Below are 24451 nucleotides of genomic sequence, written 5' to 3' on the forward strand. Positions count from 1 at the left end.
CCCCTCCCCTCTCTCCCCAGCAACACACTGCGCAGCCGCATTCCGCCCTCCCTCCCTCCCGCCTCGGCGCCCCCCGCCCCCCGTCACCGTTACCCCTCACACCGCCCCCCCCTTCAACGGCGTTCAACCGCCGCTCCGAGCCGTTAGCACCGCCTCACGCTGCTCCTCCGCAGGGGGGGGGGGGGACCCCGGGGGAAGGCTCGGCTCGGCTCGGCTCGGCTGCCGGGCGGCCCGCTGCCGCCATGCAGATCACGCTGAAGACGCTGCAGCAGCAGACCTTCCGCATCGACATCGACCCCGAGGAGACGGTAAGGGAGCGAGGGGCGGTGTGTGTGGGGGGGCGGGTCGGGGCTCGCTCCCCTCACGGCTAGGCGAGGGCTTTGTGGGGGGGCGAGGGGCCGTACCTGGCACGGCGAGGAGCGGCGGGGACCGGGCCCGAGCGCCCGCCGCCGGCCGGGGGGTTGTGGTGGCGTCTGTGGGGGCGAAGCCGCGGGGGGGTGCGGTGTGTGGTGAAGGGGGGTGGGCGCAGGAGGGGGCTTAGTGGCCCTGCTGGCGGCGTGAGGCGGGCTGGGGCTGCGGGGAGAGCGCGGGTGGGCGCTCCCCGGGGCCCTGCGCATCACCGCCGGGCCGGTGTTGTGTCTCCTGCAGGCTGACCTCTGGGTGACTTGGGGGGGGGGTTCTGTTACAAACTGGCCTCCCGAGTTGGCAGGTGGCACTGGCTGTAGGGTTCCTCCCTGCCTGCGAGGCTGGGGGAGGGGGCGAGCGGGCATTTTGGCCGCCCATGAGGCTTTGCTGAGGAGTCTTCAGGCAAGTGTAGGGCTCTGAGAGGAGGAGGAGGAGGGGGGGGCTCTGAGAGGAGGAGGAGGAGGAGGGGGGGGCTCTGAGAGGAGGAGGAGGAGGGGGGGGCTCTGAGAGGAGGAGGAGGAGGGGGGGGCTCTGAGAGGAGGAGGAGGGGGGGGGCTCTGAGAGGAGGAGGAGGAGGGGGGGGCTCTGAGAGGAGGAGGAGGGGGGGGCTCTGAGAGGAGGAGGGGGGGGGCTCTGAGAGGAGGAGGGGGGGGGCTCTGAGAGGAGGAGGAGGAGGGGGGGGCTCTGAGAGGAGGAGGAGGAGGGGGGGCTCTGAGAGGAGGAGGAGGAGGGGGGGCTCTGAGAGGAGGAGGAGGGGGGGGCTCTGAGAGGAGGAGGAGGAGGGGGGGGCTCTGGGAGGAGGAGGAGGAGGGGGGGGCTCTGGGAGGAGGAGGAGGAGGGGGGGGCTCTGGGAGGAGGAGGAGGAGGGGGGGGCTCTGGGAGGAGGAGGAGGAGGGGGGGGCTCTGGGAGGAGGAGGAGGAGGGGGGGGCTCTGGGAGGAGGAGGAGGAGGGGGGGGCTCTGGGAGGAGGAGGAGGAGGGGGGGCTCTAGGAGGAGGAGGAGGGGGGGCTCTGGGAGGAGGAGGAGGAGGGGGGGGCTCTGGGAGGAGGAGGAGGGGGGGGCTCTGGGAGGAGGAGGAGGAGGGGGGGGCTCTGGGAGGAGGAGGAGGAGGGGGGGCTCTGGGAGGAGGAGGAGGAGGGGGGGGCTCTGGGAGGAGGAGGAGGAGGGGGGGGCTCTGGGAGGAGGAGGAGGAGGGGGGGGCTCTGGGAGGAGGAGGAGGAGGGGGGGGCTCTGGGAGGAGGAGGAGGAGGGGGGGGCTCTGGGAGGAGGAGGAGGAGGGGGGGGCTCTGGGAGGAGGAGGAGGAGGGGGGGGCTCTGGGAGGAGGGGGGGGGCTCTGGGAGGAGGAGGAGGGGGGGGGGGCTCTGGGAGGAGGAGGGGCTCTGAGAGGAGCAGGAGGAGGGGGGGGCTCTGAGAGGAGCAGGAGGGGGGGGGGCTCTGAGGGCACCTTGTCACTAGTCTGAGTGGATAGCTGCCTCACATAGCCAAGTACGGACATCTTCGTGGCCTTCTTTCCAGTGGCGTGGCGAGTTCAGCTTCTGGAGGTGTCTGCAGCAGCCTTGCACGTGGCAGCTGGGCAGCAAACCTGTGGAAAACTCTGGGACAGTGTGCCGGCTTTTATGAAGCTTACCCTCTTCCACCTCCATTTAAAACAATCAAGGAGGGTAGCTAAAACTGGACTAAGAGCTCATTTGGTCAAACAGCGTGACGGAGGGAGATGGCAAAGTGTCTCACTGGAGCATGTGTTAGAAACCTCCAAGGATTTAAAAAACATCATTCTTTGCTTATTACCGAGAAAAGTTCTCTTTTAATCTTCTCTTCTCTGTTTTAAGTAAGGTCCTGGAAAATAAAGCAGGGGGAGGACCAGAAGAATGTTGCCAGTCAAACACGCTTGCCAGCCTGTGAGACAGCAAAATGCATTAGCTAAAAGTTGGATTGTGGGAAACCACCATGCACGCTGGTTGTAGATGTAGTTGCTACAGTAGTTCAGTATCTGACACAAGAATGCCTCTCATGAGCATAATAGTTTAGGTCTTGGCTAGGAATAGAAGAAATGTGGTTAAGATTTGAGGAGAACTTTGTGTTAAAGTGTGTAGTATGAAGCCTTGATTCTGTTAACTCTAGAGGTGTGGGGGTGAAAATGTGTTTAAACTTTCTTGGACAAGTTTTTGGAATATTAAATTACTGTAGAAAGTGTTGTTAATATTAGATCTTAAAGGGAAGAACAATTTTGAGCCCTCAGTTAAGTGAGGAAAACTCTTTCACATATACTTTGTTAACCAGATGTTTGGAAGTTCTTGGTCAGATTTTTGAAAAATACTAATTTTTGATAATTGCACTGGTTTCTTAGGTTAATTTTCTATCATCGTGAAATAAATATGTGTGTTGTGGGGAGTTTGGGAGACGTTGCTTTTAGTGTTCAAACTACACGTACATGTTTCACTGCTAGAGGTAGTCTTGTTTACTTGGAGCTTTGCCCTATACTGTGACAAGGCCAAAAATGATCTAGTTGTAATAGGCCCAGGAAACTTGTTGCTCTAAAATTGGCTTCTGTTTCTCGCACTTTCTCCCTTTATTCTCAATCAAAAATGAATCTAAAGAGACTTGATGTTACAGTACAAGGTAGACAAGAATATAACAAGAATTTATGCTTGTAACTGAGAACTCTCATTAATAGTAAGGAAAATATTTAAATACACCTTCTGGAGGGAATATGAAGAAACACACTTCATAATAACCAATTAGACTTGTTACAGCTTCTACGGAAGCAGATGATTATTTTCTGCTTTATCAGACAGTTTTTATAGTTCAAAACATATTTTTAATATTGTGACTTTGTTTTCTGTTTAAATGTGTTTGAAAGTGTTAGCCCACTGAGTATTTTTACTGAATAAAAAACAGAGTCAAAGAGTGAATTATTCTTGCTGGTGGAAGTGCTAGTGCTAGGCAAAAGACTCTGTAGTGTGTAAAAATAAATGTTGTTCTCATCATGCTCTGTACAGAAGATGGATTTACCAGCTGTAATCGTTCTAGTGTTCTGCACCAAACAGTTCAGTACTCTAGCATTCAGACTTATCCAGGGTAAATGAAAGGGTGCATTTATCTACACAAGCTCATTCTCATGTCTGTTAATTGTTTGTGAGAGAGTAAGCACATTAAGCTACGTGTTAGAAGCAAATAGTAATGCAGACCTGTATAGCTACGTCTCTTGTCTGAGGTCATGCCACTGATGCTGTAGGCTTCTAAATCTAGTGCTTGGTTTGTAGGTATCACGAAGTAGGTGAGAAATAGGATTAAAAAAACCTCTACGGTTTTAACTTCTGTTATGAAGTGAGATAACAGTTTTAAGTAAGACTGTCCTATTTCTTTTTCAGTTTCCCTGTGCTGTTAACACTAACATCCTCAGTGTCAAAATGCAGAGGAGTCGAAGGAGCAGTCAGGATGTCAGGAGTCCTTTGACATCCTCTACTTCATGTAATACGGTCTTTCACATTTCGCTGTTCTGCCACAGTGAAATGCCCACCTGTTTAACACAGTGTCAACAGTACGCTTAGTTATGGAAGTTTGACCTTCTGTGTGTTCTGATATATCCTTAATATGCTTATACTTTATTGTTAAACATGTGTGTGGACTTCTGGATGCACACATAATACCCTCCCTGTGCTGGAAGGTCCTGTTATTTAAGTTTAGAAATGTAGGATAGGTGCTACTGTAAGCCATGTTAACTGTCTGGGGAGTGTGCTCCAGCAAAAATGAGTTACAAATGAATCAGGATCCAAGCAACATGTAGAGAAAATGTGAGGTGTGACATATGTTTCCGTTCTATGGATTAAATAGGCATTGTTCAGGGGAAAAATAGATACCGCTTTTAGGGAGATTTTTCAAAATAAAATGTTTTAGCAAAGAATTTTCTCATTTGTGGGGGGTTTAGAAAACATTCTGGTTATGTAACAACAAGGTGGTACATAAAAAGGAGGTACCTTTAAGTACATTTGTGGGGGACATCTATGGTAAAGGACAAGCTGCTTTAATTCTCTTCAGAGAGTACAATGATAAATTTCTGAACTACTGCAGAAACTGTCATCTGAATAGGTAAAGCATGATTTCTGAACTCATACAAAAGTGAATACTCTTCCTGAACCCGCACAAAAAAATAAGTTTGATTAGTTTCATCTGATTGTATCTATTCAGTATATTGAGAGTTATACTAAAGCATCTTTAAAAAAATTAATATATATATATCAAAACCCTGTGCGATTTTGAAACATACTTTGTATTCATTTTTATCCTCTCTGGGACAAGGAAAGATACTTGGAAACAAAGACGGAGTTGTTGTAAAATGTGTGGGCAACTCATACAAAGAGTGACTGAAGTCCCTTGGTTTGTTCAGCCCAGAGCAGAGCAGGCCGAGGGGAGGCCTCATGGCGGCCTGCAGCTCCCTCACGAGGGGAGCAGAGGGTCAGGCGCTGAGCTCTGCTCTCTGGGGACAGCGACAGGACCCGAGGGAACGGCATGGAGCTGGGACAGGGGAGGGTCAGGCTGGGTGTTAGGGAAAGGTTCTGCACCCAGAGGATGGTCGGGCACTGGGACAGGCTCCCCAGGGATATGGTCACGGCACCGAGCCTGCCGGAGGTCAAGCAGCATTTGGACAGTGCTCTCAGACATAGGGGCTGAGTTTTGGGTGGTCCTGGGTGGCGCCAGGAGTTGGAGATCCTTGAGAGTCCCTTCCAACTCGGGATATTCTCCGATTCTGGGTATTGATTATGTTTCTTGGAGCTTTCCTGGTAACCTGTGGGCTTCTGTTAGAAATATGCCTGTTGTTGTAGCAGCCTTGAATGAAGAATAAAGGTTAAGAGTGTTGAGTATATGAGTCAATTAATTTTAAGTAGAATTAATTTTTCTCATAAAGTGTTTTTTCTGTCATACAGAAATAATAGATTTAGTTTTGCTGAATATGCAGTTTCCTGTATTTATTAGCTTTAGAAAGAACTCTGCAACAGCGAGAGAGTATTTCAGGGTGAAACGGTAAAATCAGATTGTATGAGGACTGTAAACCTTGAAGAAATGTGAATTTATTCTGACAACCCCTTTCTACATGTGTTTCAGTGTTGCTTAATCCTGTAGACATCTCTGATGAGAGGATTTTTATATTTCCCTGACAGTTTATAATCTTAGTGGTTGGTTGGAGGAAAAGTGCTCTCACGATCTTTTTCAAAATCCAGAAATATCCATCCAGAATAGAGATGTCTTTCTATCTGCCCAAATCCTGATATTTTTTCTTTAATTCCTCTTTGATTTTACAGCAGGTATCCTTCTCTTCTTCTTGAAGATTGTTGTGTTGCTCTTGTCTACTTGTATTTTATATGCAGTTGCAGAAAGGGTGAATTTGAAGGGATTGTACATGCTGCTTGAGGTTTGATAGATGACTCTGCAAAAACAGTAGCTTCAGAGATCACCAGAGTAAGTGTTAAGGATTACCTGCAAATTTTTTCATTATTTCAATACTTTCTTTACAGACGATAGCATTTTAAAGTTATGTTCTCATAATACATGTTTATTTTAAGTGTTCTTTTTTCTGCAATTGCTTCTCTTCTGTGGCTAATCTCTTTCATTCCATGTTTCATGGCTAGAGTTAGACCTTTCAAGCAAAGGAAGTTTTAGTTCTTGGCTGAAGAAGATCTAGGCTGTCACATCTTCAAGAATATATTTTCTTATGGTTCTGGTATAATTTCCAAAGAACTTTGGATAGGATGGCATACATTCTTTAAAATATAATGAAGAATAAGTTATGGTGGCATAAATTATGAATACAACTAAGTTTATTCATATTAGAATGTGTTTTTCTCTGGTAACTTATTTTTTGTGTGTGTTACCTCTGTGGTCATAAGTTTACAGTTTTATTTTGGAATGTTCTCCAGTTTAACTGCCAGCAAGAAAAAATTACTTTGGTACTTTAATAATAATTTGTAAATATTATGTGCTATATCTCTCAACAGTCCAAACTTTCTTCGAGCGCTATTTCCAAGATGGCAAGTGAGTGAACTGACAAGTTAAATATACAGGTTGTATAGATAATTATGTATGTAGCTGCAAAACAGGCTTTAAATATGATTGGTAGGCCAAGGTGTCTGCACTTGATATGGATAACAACAGGCTAGAAAGTGTTCCCTTTGCAATCTATGGTTGGTGGACGTGTAGGTTAATTAAAGAATAGTACGAGCAAACAATCGTGCTACATTCTGCAGTCTTATTGCTGCCCTCGTGCATACATACTAGCAGGTCTTTCGGAAGTATTTTCATTGTGTTTCTGAAGCACAGCAAAACACTTTCCTGAAGGGAAATGTATATATCTGTTTAAACACAGGACTAAAGAATATGGCTGCCAATGTCTTCTCCTGCCGTGGGTGACAGGATACTCGGATTGAGCTGACTCATTGAAACAAATCTGTTTTTATCTTACAGGACATGGTGAGGTGCAGCATGTCTCATCCGGGCCCTGTCAGAACCAGACAGAGGCTTTGCAGGCTCTCCTTTTTGTGTGCTGCTCTGCAGGAAGCACCAAGTGAACGTGGAAAGCAGAGGAAAGGGCTGGTGGCTGCTATAGGTGTACTGAGTCGAAGTGTAGTATAAATGCTGACATCTCTCCCTGTCTCTTGTCATTCCTTGTCCCAGGGGTAGAGTAGACTCAGGAAGGGAAGTACGGCTGAAATACTTTTCTTCCATCCCCCCAGCTTGAATGCCTGCGCTTCATACCTCATATTTCTAACTGTTTTTTGGTGTCCAAAATGAAGGCCATTAGAGTGTACCTAAATAAAGCTTGTTGTACTCTTCCAATTGGTTTGTCAGTATGCAGAATTAAAAGTTTTGTTTTTAAAAAAATTATCTTATTACTTAAAATGTCTTACCAGTTTTCCTCATATTAGAAACTGTTCAAATAGAGTAAAAGCAATAGAACCAGTATGAGGAGAATATACTTGTTCATGCTAATCAGCATGACCATGGAAGAGTCACCACTTACAGAATGTAAGTTTTCTCCTTAAGGCAAGCCCCTGTGAGTTCATAGGGAGCACTGAGAGCTGTCAAAAGCCACATCTTTCTACTGTTTTTGCAATGTACTGACAGCTGAGCATTTTTTCTGTTGCTTAAAGCTCAGCTTTATGTTGAAATCTATTCATGTATCACTACAAAACTTCATGTGTACAGACATTTCAGTCATCATTTAGCATCAGAATCGTGACCCTAATGACTCCTTTTTTTAAAGTGTTGAAGTCAATTTTGAAATGCAGGATAGAAGTGCCTAGAGGCCAACTTTGAGATCAGAAATTCATTTTGTTGATCTCCAGGCAGTGCGTAACAGCAACTACTCTACTGATAAACTTCAGCTAGGTGTAAATGAACACAGTTTTGGAAAGGAAATTAGAAAGGCAGAGGTAATTGCTTAGGAAGTAAGTGGCAAAGCTAAATTTGGATTTTTACTTTGCCAGTTCCAGGCTATTCATCTACTAGGCCATGCTTTCCTTGTATACAGGCTGTAACATCACACATGCGAATGGCAAATATGGTAGTTTATGAATACTTTATATTGCCTGTGAGGCCGTTTTAAAATATTGACATAATTCTTTAAGTGCCTTTTTTCTTGAGTACATACTATTTTTTTTTTTCAACCAGTCATTAAAAGATGAATTGAACAGATTCACAGGACTCTTCCTCTCCTATGGTCCTTCTCAATTACTGCATCTGTTATACCTCTGGAACCCAATGCAGGGCAGTAATCTGTTCTTGCAACTCTCAGGGTGGTTTCCTGACTATTGAATGTCCCGTTAAGGAAAAACATATGAGAGATTTCTGTAAGTGTAGGTTTGCAACAACAAAACCTGCTTTTATTATTCATAGGAAAAGTTAGGACCAGATGTGGTCTTATCAACGAAGCTACTATAAAACCTTTAGTTACTAGATATGAAGCATCTTATGCCCTGGACATTTCAATAACAGGCAAGGTGTTTGCCATTAATGTGTGATCATGGAGTTTAAGGGTTTTAAAATTTGTGACACAGATGAGTTTGTTGCTTCATTATCTGGATTATTGTTGGATACAACAACGTTATCCTCAACTGGTTGAGCAGCATCCATATGGCAGTGCAGCGTGTGGTATATGTGTTTTCAGTGGGAGGGAAAACTTGGGAACGTTAGCCCAATCTCTAAACAGAAGTGTTGAGAGGAGCCTCCACATGTCTTAGCTCAGGAGCTGGGGAGAAGATCAAAGCCCTTTGGACTGAAAGCTTTTGACCATGTCTAAAAGGTGACTGTTTCTCCAGTCCGGGATAAACTTGTTAGTCTATTGCAGAACAGGTGAAGATTGGTAGCAGAATTGCAAAGACCCCCCTCTGTTCAAGTTCCTTCTCGAAACAGTTGAATTGTAGGCAGGTGGGTGGTGAAGGTCTCTAGGAGTTAGTTTTGGGATCCATCTATTTATAGTATTTTTATTAATTTGATAAGAGTAATACACGAGTACAAAAGCAATAGAAACATGATGGAATTAAGGGACTCAAAGCTTGTGCTTGGCTATCTGATTGGAGGGCCTGTTGTTTGGAAATGTCTGTCCCAAAGATGAAGCCCTCAAGCTTATAAATCCTGGAATTTCCTGCAAGAGTAGCAGTGTCACTGTTCTACATGTTTGCTGGCCACCCATTCCCAGGAGGAATGAATTTCCACTGGTACAGCAAAGAGGTGCTGTGATGGTGCGGAAGACTGAGACTATTAAGTGAAAGTAAGCTAAAGGGCCCAGGCTGGCTTAGGTTATGAGCTGGGAGGAGGGTTTGGTAGTGCTAACTACAGTGGTACGCACCAAGGGAGGTGGAAGGGTTATTCATGCTTAAATTGTAACACTGGCATAGAAACAGAAGAGTATTAATAGTCAGTGAATTAATTTGGGCTGGAAATCAGCAAAAAGGTGTTTTGAACATCAGAAGAAACTTCGTAGCAACCCTGTAGTGCAAGAGATAGCAAAAAATCCTTACTTGTCTTTAGATCCACTAATCTGTGGATTGGATTCCTGATGAAGATTGTGGTGTGGAAGGAGGGGAGTATATGACTTGATGCAGGAAGGTGTCCATTTTGGTTCTATATCCAGTTTCTCTATTGATCTCAAGAAATTCTGAAGTTTTATTTTGGCTATGTAGTTAAAAATGACAAGTATACTGGTGGCTTTTTTATTGGAAATTAAGAAATGTGATTTTATCTCACCTGATTTTTCCTTGTCCGTTTTGACATAGTGTATAAAGTAAGAGAAGTTGAAATTGGTGTGTGAGAGAGAAGGGAGTGAGTTTGTTCAGTACACTTGAGTTATGTGAAATACTTGCCTAGAAGGAACCCAGCATGTCCCACTTAGTTAGCTGGCTAAAATAACCGTAGGGAACAGCTGGGCATCTTAGCACTATCAGTTTCACGTAACCTGTTTTTAGGACGCCCATCTGGGATGCAGTCAGGGACTGGTATTTCTTTGGAAGACCTGTTTTGCAGTTAGGAGTTCATCAGCTGTGACTCTTAATTAAACAGATTGCAAGGCAGCTATTCTTAAGGGCATTGTGTTCAGTATTCTCTGACTAGTAGGGATAGTCACACATCTGAAATTCATAGGGGGCAGGAAAAAAAAAGAGATCATTTGTAGATTGGCTATCATAGTGTAAAAGTGTTCTGTTTCCAGATCTTTAGGGTACGGTTTCCAGCGCAGCTCCCAGAAGCAGCCAACGGGTGCTACAATCTTTGGCTCTGCTTTGGGAAATGTCAGGAAACTTCAGGACCTTCTGGGCTCAAGGTCCAGGAACACCGAGGAAAGCCTGGCAGCCCTCTGAGGAACTTGAGGGTGCCTGCTGCTGTTAGGCCAGGACAAAGGTGAGGGAGACCAGTAAAGGTGTGAGCCCAGGGAACCTCTAGTGGCCTCTGACAAGCTCAGGGGCTTCTGACAAGTGTGAATAGCCAGCCCTTGAGCTAGGATGCCAGGGGCATGTGCTGCCGCTGCCCTCTGATAAAGGAGTGTCAGGCACCCTTTTCACCCTTACTCTTAAGTAAGTGCCTGTATAGTAACACACACGGTACGGGGAATAAACAAGATGAATTAGAGAAGCGTGTCTGCTTGCAGGGCTGTGTGTGGTCTTACGGGCATCATGGAGATGTGGTGGGATGGCTCCCACGACTAAGTGTTGTAATGGAAAGGTAGCTGATCTTTAGGAAGGACAGGCTGAGGAGATGAGATGATGTTGTCAGTGACCAGATGGATTGCATGGAGCCCTACCTGGGGATGGATGACCAGATGTTCATGGGTTAGCGTTAGAGGGAAGACAGGGCTAGGTGATATTATAGTGGGGGTCTGCTACAGGCCACCTGACCAGGAAGAATGGGAGATGGTGCACAAGACCCTCTACAGACAAACAGGAGCAGCCTCACATTCACTACCCCTCATGGGGGACTTTCACCATTAAGAGCACTGTTTTTTTATTTTTTCTTTTTTTTTCTTAAAGTGTCTATTTGGTAGAGTACCATGAGATAAAGCCCTGGAGGGGAAAGGGGCCCAAGAAAGCTGTCTAACATTCAGGGATCACCTGCAAGGAGTGATGCATTGTCACAAAGAGGAAGTCAGGTAAAAATACCAGGAGGCCTGCATGGATGAACAAGGAGCTCCTGGCCAAACTCAAGACACAAGAAGGAAACTACAGAGAGTGGAAGCAAGGACTTGTAGCCTGGGAGGAATACAGACCCATTGTCTGAACAGCCAGGGATCAAGTTAGGAAAGCTAAAGCCCAGATGGAATTTAATCTGGCCAAGGACATCAGGGGCAACAAGAAAGGCTTCTGCAAGTACCTCAGTGACAGAAGGAACACTAGGGAAAATATGGGCCCTCTCCTGAAGGAAACAGGAGACCTGTTTACCTGGGGCAGTGCAAAGGCCAAGGTACTCCATGCTGCTTGCAGTGCAGACAGGCAATGTTATCATGGTACTCAAGGCCAGGGAATATTTGGGCAGACTGACCATTCCTAAGACCATGGGCCCTGATGGGTTGCACCCATGAGTGCTGAAGGAGCTGGCAGATGTGATTGTGAGGCTGCTTTCTGTAACTACTTGATCACAGTAACTGGGAGAAGTGCCTGAAGACTGGAGGAAAGCAAATGCCTTGCCCTATCTTCAGAAAGTGTGAGAGAGAGGACCCAGGGAACTACTGGTTGTTTAGCCATACCTTGATCCCTGGCAAGGTGATGGAACAACTAATTCTGGAAACAATTTCAGGCACATGAAGGAGCAGAAAATCAAGACCAGTCAGCATGGATTCACCAAGGGGAATTCATGACTAACTGTCATGGTTTTGGTTGGGACAGAGTTAATTTTCTTTATAGAGGCTCAGATGATGCTGTGTTTTGGTTTGTGAATGAAAACAGTGGTGATAACATGCTGCTGGTTTTAGGTGTTGCAGAGCAGTGCTTACACAGAGCCAAGGATTTTTCTGCTTCTCATGCTTTCCTGCCAGCGAGGAGGCTGAGGGTGCACGAGAAGAAATTGGTAGGTGACACAGCCAGTACAGCTGGCCCAAGTTGGCAAAGTGATGTCCCATGCCATGTGGTGCCGTGCTCAGCAGTAAAAGCTGGGGTATAGAAGGAGGAAGGGGGGGTTGTTTATACTGATGGTGTTTGTCTTCCCAAGAAACTGCTACGCTTGATGAGCCCTGCTTCGCTTGCAGGTGGCCAAACACCTGCCTGCCGATGGGAAGCAGCAAGTGAATTATTTGTTTTGCTTTGCTTGCACATGTGGTTTTTGCTTTACCTAGTAAACTGTCTTTTTCTCAAGCCATGAGTTATTGCAGTTTCACCTTTCTGATTCTCTCCCTCATCCAACCTGGGAGAGTGAGCGAGCAGCTGTGTGGCACTGAGCTGCCTGCTAGAGTTAAACCAGAACATGGACTAACCCGACAAGCTTCTGTAATGAAATCACCAATGTGATAGATGGGCGGGAGGCAATGGATGTTGCCTACCTGGGCTTCAGTAAGGCCTTTTACACTGTCCCTCGTAGAGAAGCTGTTGGAGGTGCGGGCTGGATAAGCACACTGAGGTGGTTCAAAAACTGGCTGAAGGGCCAGTACCAGCAGCTTGTAGTCAGTGGTGCAAAGTGTAGATGTAGGCCAGTAACAGGTGGAGTACCCTAAGGGTCAGTACTGGGTCAGTCTTGTTTAGCATCTTCATTAACAACCTGGATGATGGGATGGAGTGCACCGTCAGTAAATCCATTGATGACACAAAGCTTGGGGAGGTAGCTGACTCACTAGAGGGCCTCATAGCCATCCAGAGGGACCTTAACAGGCGGGAGAAATGGCCTGTCTGGCTGAATCTCGTGCAGTTCAACATGGAGAATTGCAGTCCTGCCCCTGGGTAGGAACAGTCCCAGGCACCAGGACATGCTGGGGGTCACCCAGCTGGAAAGCAGCTCTGCATAAATGGACCTGGGGGAACTGCTGGGCACCAAGTTGAGCATGAGTCAGCAATGTGCCCTTGCCACTAAGAAAGCTATCGTTTTTCTTGGCTGCATTAGGCAAAGTACGGACAGTAGGACAAGAGAGGAGACCCTCCCCCTCTACTCAGCAATGGTGAGGCCACACCTGTAGTACTGTGTCCAGTTGTGGGCCCCCCCAGTACAAGAGAGACCTGGACACACTGGAGAGTCCAGTGCAGGGCTACCGCTATGATCAAGGGACTGGAACATAGAATCATGGACTCATAGAATGGTTTGGATTGGAAGGGACCCTAAAGATTATCTAATTCCAACCCTCTGCCATGGGCAGGGACACCTTCCACTAGGCCATGTTTTTCAAAGCCCCGTGCAGCCTGGCCTTAAATGCTTCATGTTGAGCGTCTCGTCAACTAACACCCCCAGGTTCTTCTCCTCAGAGCTGCTCGCAGTCCATTTTCCACCCAGCCAGTTCTGGTTTCCCTGGAACCTTCTTTTCTCCAGGCTGAACAACCCTGGCTCCCTCAGCCTGTCTTCAGAAGGAGAAGTGCTCTAGACCCTTGATATCTTTGTGGTCCTTCTTGTGCTGGGATCCCCAGAGCACCTCTCCTGGGACTATACAGCAGTCACAGTGCTGCAGAATAAAGAGAATCCATATTTTATGAAAACATCTTTAATAATAAGCATCAATTCAAAGAATGCTTAAGGTTGGAACGTGTCTCTGGAGGTCATCTGGTCCAACCACCCTGCTCAAGCAGGGACATCCAGAGCAGGTTGCCCAGGACCATGTCCAGGCAGCTTTTGAAGATCTCCAAGGAGGTATACTCCACCACCCAACAGTAAATTCCTTCCTGATGTTCAGAGGGAAACTCCTGTGTTTTGGTTTGTGCCACTTGTGTCTTGTCTTGGCACTGAGCATCACTGAAAACAATTCATGTTGGTGTGGGTCCAGAGGAGGGCCGTGAAAACATTCACAGTAGTGGAGCACCTCTTCTGTGAATAAAGGTGGAGAGGGTTGGTTTTCTTCAGCATGGAGAAGAGAAGGCTCCAGGGACACCTTGTTGCAGCCTTTCAATACTTAAAGGCTTCTAACAAAGACTGAGAAAGAGTTTTTACCCGGGCCTGTAGCAACAGGACAAGGGGTAAGAGTTTTAAACTGAAAGAGGGTAGATTTAGACTGGACATAAGGAAGAAACATTTCACTATGAGGGTGATGAGACTCTGGAACAGGACAGTGGGCAGTAGCCCAGAGAGGTTGTGGACACCCTATCACTAGAATTGTTCAGAGTCAGGTTGGATGGGCCTTTGGGCTGCCTGATCTAATGGAAGATATTCCTGCCTGTGGCAGGAGTTTTGACTAGATGATCCTTAAAGGTCCCATCCAACCCAAATTACTCTACGATTCAAGCTGGTAGTTCGGAGCTGGCTTAAATATAAAAGTTCATTTATTTTTTCTGTTTAAAAGATATGATCTCTTAAGTCAATTCATCTGAGATATAATAGGGTTTCCCTTATATAAATTACTCTTCTCTATAAACAGTTGCCGTGTTTGGAAATGTATCACCTGGAAGTTACTTGTATATATTTCCAATTTAATAGGAACAACCTGAACCACATTCCAGAATTTCTTAATTTATAATGTGGAGCTCACGATGTGTCAAGTTACTGTGAATCAACATACCACATGAGATATCTTTGCATGGCAAAAGTTTTGCTTTAGACGAGAGTGCATGTCCAGTTAAATGAGAAGCTTAAGTTAATGTTCCTTGCCTTTGCAAATGGCAGTGTGTATGCATATAGTTAGCAAATTACTGTAAATTAGTTGAGCTATGTTAAGCTTAAATTTGTTTTAGGTCTGTGTAAACTGTTTGTCAGCTGGAGAAATGTCAGAGGTCTGAAGTAATTCATGTTTGAATTTAGTATATTATGTGTTCCTAGAATGATTGACATATTTAGCAAGTACAGAAAATACAGGAGACCTGTACTGGAAACAGTAACAGCCTTCTCTCTTCGATTTCTTTCTTTTTTTCTTTTTTCTTTTTTCTTTTTTTTTTTTTTAATTCCTGTAAGAAGCCAGTCATAGCCACTGTATTGGCAGGTTCTAGCCAGAGTGCCTCTGTACTTGGGGAGCAAACACGTTGTTTTGTCCTACCCAGTGTACCACTGTGATTCTGTGAGAGCTGGCTGTGGAGGACCTCTAGGGATGCTTGAGGCTAAGCTTGCACAGCTGGAGTTAACCACACTCCAACCTCGTGCAGGTGGCATCACCGTACTCAGTGCTCTGCTCCTTCTGACCACTGACAGCCCCACTCCTGTCAGACAGCAAAGGGGAAGCAGTGGTAACTGCTTGCGTATAACTTTGTATTGTTAGTTGTATTAACAGTCACTATTTCACAAAGGCAATAAATACCCAAACTCCTTAACACAGTGCAATTATTGTGTGTTAATGTGTTTAGTTTGTCCTGACCATAGCCACGACATTAATAATAATAAAAACTTCCAGAAAGCCAGGAGACATCTGAAAACAGTAGCTTGATAGAGTGCAGAGGACTTGAAAAAAGCCTTAGTTTTCTCTGTCAAAATACATAGTACTTGCTGATCACATTACAATATTTGTTATATATCCGTAGCAGACATAGTGACTGAGTGAAATGCTTTGAGATATCATCTTTGAGTCATTCGTAAAAGTACCTAAATACTTGAATAGTTAAGCACTATGTTAAAACGTAGGCATTTAAAACAACATGTCTTCAGCATGGTTTTGGAGATAGTTTTCCCTGATGGGAGCAGGAAACTTAACTGGCATTGCCTAAAAAACCTAATACTTTAAAATATTTAGAAAAGATGCTTGATTGCTTATCCACAGCCTAAGCAGATTGTTGTGTTGTAAGGTGAGTGACTGTCAGCTTTAAATAACAATTGGGAACGAATTCACAACTTATATTTTTAGTTTTCAAGGAAATGATCTTCTTAAGCCATTAAACAAATCTAAGTCCAGGGACAGAACTACTTTTGTACAAGTAAGTGCAAGAGAATGGTGATGCTATCAGCAAATCAGTAGTATTACAGTAGTTAATGCTTTGACCTTCTTGAATACTAATGGATAGCAGTGAGCTGCTGTTTTGCTGTAGAAAAGCAAATGTCTAGCTTGTGTTCTGTATCCTTCTGTGGCTAGTGGTTCAGTCACCTGTATCACCTAGGTGCAGGATTACAGAATGGTTTATATTCTGCAGGTCTCATTTGATGGGTTAAGAAGTATAGTAAAGCAAGCAAGCTCTTATTTTCTTGTTACTGTTGAAAAGATGCAGCTTCTTGTCAGTGTTCGAGTTTTGTCAATCTCTGTTGGACCAAACACCCAAAATGTGAAAGAATTAACCCATTAATAAACTTCAGAAGTAAAATCTGAGAGGAAGAGGGAGAAGAAGAGAGGAGACCAATGAAGGAAAAGAAGAAATAAAACAGGTTATTTACATTATTTACAGAGGAATGATAGGAAACCAGGAAATACGGCTGGCATGTCGAGTGGATGACAGGTTTTAATTGTGCTGAAAAGCTGGCCTTTTTGAGTCTCAGTAAATACTTATCATTTAACATCTTAAAATGTTGTTTCAGTGTATTTACTATGTAAGCCACCCTAGTAGTGAGCTACTGCTTTAAAAATTAAGAGCAATGATAGTACTGAAGCTACCTGTGATACAAATAATTCCCAGTCCAGCTCAGCTGACAGGACAAATACATTTTCTCATGCTTAGCTGGTGGAATTGCTAGATACATTATCAACAGCAAAGCATTGCATGAAAAAAAGCTTATGAATATGCAGGAAAAAGAAAGCTCTAGAAGGTGGAGTTAGTTTGGATCACTAAGTTCATAATAGATTGGCAGCGTCTGTCTGTCAAGAAGCAACAATAAATGTTTTGATATAGGTATTAAAATACGATTTCAAATGTGTTGCTACAGACGCTCTTCTACAAGAACAACCTTTGTCTCCTCAGGATGTTGTTACAAGGTCTTTGTGGAGAACACAGGCCCCCTGGTTGATCACAGCTAAAAATGTGTCATTTGAGCTGTTGTTTGCAGTGCTCTGAAGGTGTAGGCTGTATGGCAGTGGTCTGCATAAACAAGTAAATAGGGCAAAATGATTTTGGGGTAGGCTTAAATTTGTTAGGCAAAGCTCCACGTATTACCGGGAAGGGGAAATAATTGAAAACAATGTCTGTAAAATGAACAACCGGACAATTTGCACAAGTTGTTGCTTATCGAGGTTTCATGTGATTCCAGCAAGATAAATCAAATGTCATGGTGACCTTACAAACTAACTAACTAACTAACTAAATAAAGCAGACATTCCATGAAGAGTCGTTATGATAAAGATTAGTTCTAGCTGTGCATAGTATGTGTACCGCTACATTCAGAGAAAGAACAGGGAAGAGAAGTGGGTCAGAAGATAAAAGTATTTTCTGCCCAGATTTTTCAACTTCTTACTGTCATAGACTTGTACTTAAGAATTTTAATGGATAAATGAGTTGTCTCTCATCTTCGTATTTGAATTAGAGTATTTGTGGAGGGTACATATTGCACTGGGAAGCTTTGTGCTGACATCTTTGAAAGACTGATGTACTTCAAGTGAATAATCAATATATGACTGAAAACTACTATTTAGTAGTAAAAGCTTAAGAACAAAGTGTACTTAAAGTTTTTGTTGTAAAGCAATTTTTTTTTTCAACAAGACTGTTTCTGTGCTTTAGGTAAAGGCGCTGAAAGAGAAGATTGAATCAGAAAGGGGGAAAGATGCTTTTCCAGTAGCTGGCCAAAAACTAATTTATGCAGGTAATAGATATTTTCAAGATGTTGTATCTGAACCTACCATATTTTTTCTGTTCTTCTTTGACTTTGATTTGAATGTTAAATCTTCTAAATATGTTAAATTCTGAAAGGCAAACAAGTTTAATCAAAAAGAAAACCAGCAACAAACCTCATTGTCAAGGGGAGCTCTCAATCTTATATCAGATTTTTTGGGGTTTTAATTCTGTGTTTCTGTTGTTATTTGTGCTCTCATAGCATAATACACTAACAGTTTTAGTCTTGGGTGCTGTAAAAAAAACATATTTAAGCAGATAGCATTTTCTGTTATGGGTTAACTCTTTTCTTTTATTCAGTTTATTTTGTGTATATACCTGAAGCATTCCTCCCTGTACCTCAGACAGTTTAATAGATTATTTCTTGTAGATTGACAACAGACACCCACTACCAAACCCATGTCTTTTAATTACAAGTACCTTTGTTTCTGCAATTTGTAATACTTCTAAATTGTCACTAAAAACATGTATTATGTAATAGCAAAAAGCAGGCTAATGTCAGATAGAGACATGAAATTACTAGGTTTGTACTAATACATAATAATATATATATAATATATATATAATATAATATATATATATAATTCACATAATTGGTGAAATTTTGTGGTAATATTTTTCTGTCATCTTCTACCTGACTGGTCTGTTCTGTTACTAATACATAGAGACGGATTTTGTTTTCACTTCATATCAACATTCCATCCCACGACTCACGCTTCTACTGCTTTTTCCTCTTAAGTCACGGTTGAAAGAAATTTTGGTGGTCTACTTTTCCAGCTTTCTGCTTTGTAAGCAGTACTGGCTTTCCACTTTTAGTAAGATAAAGACACTCATCATGGTAGAAAGATGAAAATCATAAGATGAGTCCAGAGTCTCTACTTGTTTGAAGGGCTTCCTACAACTATGTTTCTTAGCAAATTTTGTCCCTTGGCCTTGAGTGAAGAGAATGCACATCAAGAATGTGAGCGTGACAGTCACATATATAATAAAGACACATGAACAAGGTAGAAGGCCTCATGTGATATATATAATTGTATGACATTGTTAGTATTTTGTGATTAAAAAAAAATCAGGGATTGCGTAAGATAATACAATGTGGTTTGCATATTTTCAAAAGCCAGAATTCATCTGCAGCATTGTATAATCCACAAGCAGTAGAAAATATAAAAAACAAGATTTAAAATTGAAGTGTACTCTTAGTAATGGTTCTCTCATATTTTCAGAACCCTGTCTTTGCTCCTCAAAGATGAATTTTATTTTTTATCTTGGACAAGAGATACAACAGGGGTGCAATGGTGATATTTTTACATGGATTAAAATGAACTTCAGAAGTTTCGTACTTTGGTAAAGTGATATCCCAGCTGAACCTGATAAGAAATACCCCATTTTTAACTAAAATGGTTTCTTATTAAAAAAAAAAAGAAAGAAAAAAAAAGTTACTGCTAGTCAGCAGTGATTAGTAATCTCTTGTGTTGTCATCTATATCAGTCTAGAAACCCTGAGAGCAGCGTGTCCAGAGAAGATAGGATGTCTGCAAATATGTGTTGTGCAAGCTCCTTCCCCAAAGTGCTTATACAGCAGAAAAGTGGAAATAAGCCTGTGTAGGTTGTGAGTCAGATGCCACACCACCTGCTACATGCATTATTACTACTACAGTATACATAATACATTCTTGATTATTTGACCTGAAAGGCCAAGATAAAACCACTGGGGACTAGGACAGTACCACCTAATTTGTGTTGTAAGTGCCATAATATTTGTGTACATTTCTTGTTTTCCTTGCAATCATCAGTATAAGGATGTCTCCTACTCGTTAAAGTTAAATGATATATTCCACCATGACTGAGGATGGTTTTGAAGGTGTGTATTTTAATCTTGAAATGGGAAGTGATCTTTGGCACTTCTTTGGAAAATGAATCAATTCGGAAAATTTGGAATCTTCCTCAGAAAATGAATCAATTAAAACTATAAAATATTTTCTGAAAACTTTGTAGTAGAATAAGCTGCTCTAAAACTCAGTGCGGTACAGACTTTATTTTATGATTTGTGGGATTTCCTTTGAAGTAACTTATTCTACAAAATGCCTGTGTGGTTTAATATATTCTTAAGTTCTTGTAGAAGTGAGGTAAATAGCCACAGTGCCATCTCTGTTTATAAAGCGTAAGAAGTGGTAGTATAAGAAGAAAAGATTTGTAGTTTTATCTGATCATTGTCTTTCATCCTTCTATCAAAGTAGCAGGATGTGGAACAGTCATAGCTTTTTCAAATGCTTTAGCCTTCTTTCAAGAATACATTTTTAAAGTTGTGAAGTCACGAACTTATCTCAAGTAGATAAACTTACACTGTGGCAGGGAACCATAAATAGTTCTCTAAATTTAAGTGCTAACAGAAGAGAACAGACAGGAATTTTCTCATTATGTCTAGAGTGTATAAGCAGGCATAAGTTACTCAGTTCAGCTTATTGTATGCTAAAATCTTTCCTTTGCATTACTTGTATCTCTGTGTTAAAAGTTAAATAAAGCTAGATTTTACACTTATGTTTTAAATGACTTGAAGCATATTCAACACTTTGAGCAAGTGTCAGGCTTTCTACCAAAATAGAAAGACTGTCTCCCATCTAACTAGTATGGGGACATCATAGGAGGAAAATTAGTAGGAGCTATACTGCCAAAACTTAATGGCCAGAAGACTTTGTACAGTTATTAGTGTTCATAAGCCTGCGTAAGACTTGTTTTTCTGTGTTTTTGGAAGTGTGTTTTTATAAGGGAAAACCAAGCTCATATAACAATCTGTTGAATGACCTGTTACGAACTTGCATCTGATTTATTTGCCAGGTAAAATTCTTAATGATGATACTGCTCTTAAAGAATACAAAATAGATGAGAAGAACTTTGTGGTGGTTATGGTGACAAAAGTGAGTAATCTTTATTTTTGAAAACAGAATTGCATTCACTTTTTTTTTTTCATTATGATGAGTGATTGATTATACATGCCTTGAAACCAATGGATAGTGGTTATCTGAGAATTTTGGTCAGCAGTAAAATGACTGTGTGAATAGATTTGAAATACTACTTCTCAGACCTTGTGCAACCAAGTTGATTGTTGTTGCTGCTCTGTTCTGAATGTTTATACTGAAGAAAATATTTTCCACTGACAGACTTTGATTTTGCTATTCCTTCTTCCTTGTCTCTGGGATATCCCTCCAGGGATTTGCTTAAAAGGAAGACTGGAAGCTAGATTGTTACTAAACTGAATGTACAGAACTTCTTTCAGTCTCGCCCTGTTGCTTTTCAGCAGCTTAAACCTAGTGGCTTAACAGAAAACATATGTCAAAAAATCTTGGAGTTTTGAAGGACCTCAATGGCAAATTGAAGTGAATGATTCTGACACATATTTGAAGCATTTCTACTCAAGCTACTGATTTTCTAGGCATTCCAGACATTTGGAATTTGAATAAAACTGGCTTCATCTAAGTCTTGAGATACGAAGTTAATTTTGGAGTTAGAGGTCTTCTTCCTAACAAAGAAAACCCATGTTCCTGTGAAGTGAAAACACTTCACTCCTGTCCAGTGCTGGCTCATTATCTTCTCAATTTGAATGCAACTATTGTTGCACTGTTCCTGAGCAAACAAATGTTCTAGTCTGGTTTGCTGGGAGAAGAGGCATTTATCAGTGGAAGCAAAGAGGTATTGATAAGATTTCAGAGTTCATCTTTCATTTTATTTATAGCATAAGAAACAAAGATCCCATGAAAAATTGCTAAATCCAATACCTTGTCATATCAAAGGACCTGTATTTTGGACTTGGACAGTTCTTCAGTATTGTGGTCCTTTTGTTAAGTCTTTAAGTTCATTTTTCCTACTTTTGAGTCTGTTCTGTGCAAGAGTTGTCTGTTGCATAAGCACAACTGCAAACCTTTTCGGATACTCAGAACTATTTACATTTGAGCTTTTTTTCTTTTTTTTTCTATGAATACTTGTTAAAATCATGTTTACCATGTCTGCCCTGTTGGAAGCTATTCATTCTCAAACTCTCCTTTCAGACATAAGGAGGAAATACATTTTTCCTAGTTTAAGAAAACATTATCTGCAAGTGATTTGTCTTGAATAAGTAGTTGTGTTACGCTAAAGTTCAACGGTTCCTCTTGGTTAGGCAGGAGTGTGGCTCAGCCGTGTCAGTCCATAAGGGTATTTGTAGGTAAGGGACTACAGTTGATACAGTTTTCAAAAGCTTAATTCCATAACTTAGCCAGGGGCTGCAATCATTTATATCTAGTATGATTATTACATATTTGCAGTAGTGAGGCATGAAGATTAAATCACAGTTATATGTGAGCTTTTGCAAATCTAAATTTGTTGCTGTAGATCTAGTAACCCTTGATTCTGCTGTATTTTTGGTGGTCACTACTGAAGTCAAGCATGTGAAATGTTATGTAATGCTTTAAATGTAAAGACAGCATAAGTAAAACTTGTTTCAAGTTCAGTTTAAATCTGTTAGCCTTAATTCTTACCATCTCATGTTTCAGAAAATAGTATTTACAATGAAAAGTGATTTCTACCTTTATCACTTCTTTCCAAATGTGAGTGGTGAGAAAACCTTACGCTTGTTACACTTGCCAGAGTCTCTTGACAACTGTTTTAGTTTCATCTGAAAATGCACTTTTATAAAACACAATATTGTTTTCATATTTGGAGTATTGCAGTCTATAAATATTTAGACCTTATCTTTGCATTTCACATCATATGCAAACAGTGTGAATACTTAGGTATCTGAGTAAGCACTTGGGTGGCACTACCAGTTGCCTGTTTAAACACAATAAGGGGCACTATAGTTGATATGTTGGAATATTTTAACGTTATACTTGTTGAGGCAGCAATGTCAAGCACAAATGGTCTTAACAGAACTTAATCAATGTATTGACTATAGAAAGCATTGGTTTAGGAGTTTTGTGCTGTGTCTGAATTCTGTTGTCCTCCAATAGCCCAAAGCAGCAGCAACAGCAACTCAGCAGTCAAATTCTACTGCCACTGTCAGCTTGACAAGTGCAGCTCCCACACCAGTCCCTGCACCAACCCCTGTAGCTGCTCCTGTGCCAGCTCCTGTCCCTACCACTCCAGCACCAGCTGCAGTTGCTTGTGAGTCTGCACCTGTGAGTACTCCTAAAGACGAGAAGCCAGCAGAAAAACCACCTGAGGCACCAGCTGCTGTCAGCCCATCACCAAATGACAGGTATGAATGAGCTTTCAGTTTGGCTTCTGTGTCCATTTCTGTTGCTTCTAGTTTTGGCTTTAAGTTGAATTTTCCATTGCAGTGTTAGTCCAGTCATTTTTTCTGTTCTGCATATTTTTTTCTTTTTAACTCCAGTCTCTGACTAAAGTACAATATTACTGACTGTAGTGTGTACCCCTTTCCCCTTGTACCTTTTTGTGTGGGAATGTGGACTTTTGACTAAATCTGTGGAGTGGGGAGTTTAATGACACAGGGCTTATGCTCCCTTTAGGCATTTCAGAGTTACTGTGGCCCAGATTTTCTTTCAGATTGATACTCCCCAGTGTGGGGAGCTACTGTTAGCAAAGCTCTTAAAAGAAGTGTGTCCTGTCTTGTTCATAGACCTCTGGCTGTGTTTTCAATCATACTGGTTAGCTTTGAACCATGCTACTAAGTTCTGTGTTGCTGTAGGACTCTTAATTTTTGGAAAGAGCTTTTTCTTCTAAAATGTAGGCTATAGTATTGCTCTTGATCATGTAATATATTAAATCCACAAACTCATTCATTCTGAACAATACTTGGCCCATCTGCAGATAGTTGTGGGAGTTGGAATAGCTTTTAACCTCAATTCTCAACATTCAAGAAAATCAAGTGTGAGTTAGAGGTTACGTTCCTGTCCTATACTTCTGGCTTTGCTCACCTAAAATTGCTTAAGCATTGCATGGGATAAAAATGTTGTTAACTATAACCTAATGGCCCTCGAATTACTGCATAACATCAGGTCTTCATTTTTCATACACTGGCTTGCAATTATTTGTATATTATTTATGTGAGTGCTATTGCACAAGACATTAATTTTTGAAATGGTGGTATTTAAATACCATCAAATATTTATTTGATTTGGTGATGAGGAAACAAAATTTGCAATTGGCAAGTATCTTGAAAATCTCAGCACAGATTTCTTACACTAAATATATTAACTGTTGGTTTAATTTTGTAATTCTGAGAAATGGACATCTTTTTAATGTGGGATACAAATGAAACCTCAGTTGTCAATAGAATAACTTAAAAGTTTTAATGTTAACAAGTGGGATTTTTGCTGCTCAGTTTGTTCAGTGGGTTCAAAGATTAAATTAAATCTTTAGAACTGGAACACCTTTCCAGATCTTTCATGTAGAGACCGCAGTGTTGTAAAACCTGCATGCGGTAAGGCAGTCTCAGTGTAAAGATATAAAAGAAAGCAACAGAGTAATCTGACAAATACACTGTAGTTATCACCTCTCTGGATTTTTCTGACTACTTTTTGTTTTTGATTTGCTTTAGAAGTTAAATTACCTACACTGGTGAAGTTTTTTTTTGACCCTTGTCTGGGCAAGCTGGTGTCTTCTTTTGCCTTTGATCTTTTTTAGTTGTCGTAAGTCTTACTGGCGATAGATACTCGTTAAGCATTCTAGCTAGAATGATTTTTTTCTCACCAAAAAAATGCATCTATGTG

The 24451-nt window shown here is 42.2% G+C and overlaps 1 protein-coding gene across 3 annotated transcripts in view; it reads left to right on the forward strand.

The window, feature by feature from the left end:
- The first annotated feature begins 93 nt into the window (after nt 1–93).
- RAD23B (RAD23 homolog B, nucleotide excision repair protein) overlaps nt 94–24451 on the forward strand; it is a 41972-nt gene continuing 17614 nt past the window's right edge. For 2 of the 3 annotated variants that reach the window (XM_066987594.1, XM_066987596.1), the window contains exons 1-4: nt 94–308; nt 17638–17719; nt 20583–20662; nt 22730–22977. In XM_066987594.1, the coding sequence (XP_066843695.1) occupies nt 243–308; nt 17638–17719; nt 20583–20662; nt 22730–22977 (476 nt within the window). In that variant the 5' untranslated portion in view covers nt 94–242. Of the gene's footprint in view, nt 309–11827; nt 11954–17637; nt 17720–20582; nt 20663–22729; nt 22978–24451 lie in introns of those variants that run through there. The other variant, XM_013188290.3, reaches the window with a different exon arrangement.

This window comes from Anser cygnoides, chromosome Z (assembly GCF_040182565.1).
Source record: "Anser cygnoides isolate HZ-2024a breed goose chromosome Z, Taihu_goose_T2T_genome, whole genome shotgun sequence".
NCBI classification, from domain to species: domain Eukaryota; kingdom Metazoa; phylum Chordata; class Aves; order Anseriformes; family Anatidae; genus Anser; species Anser cygnoides.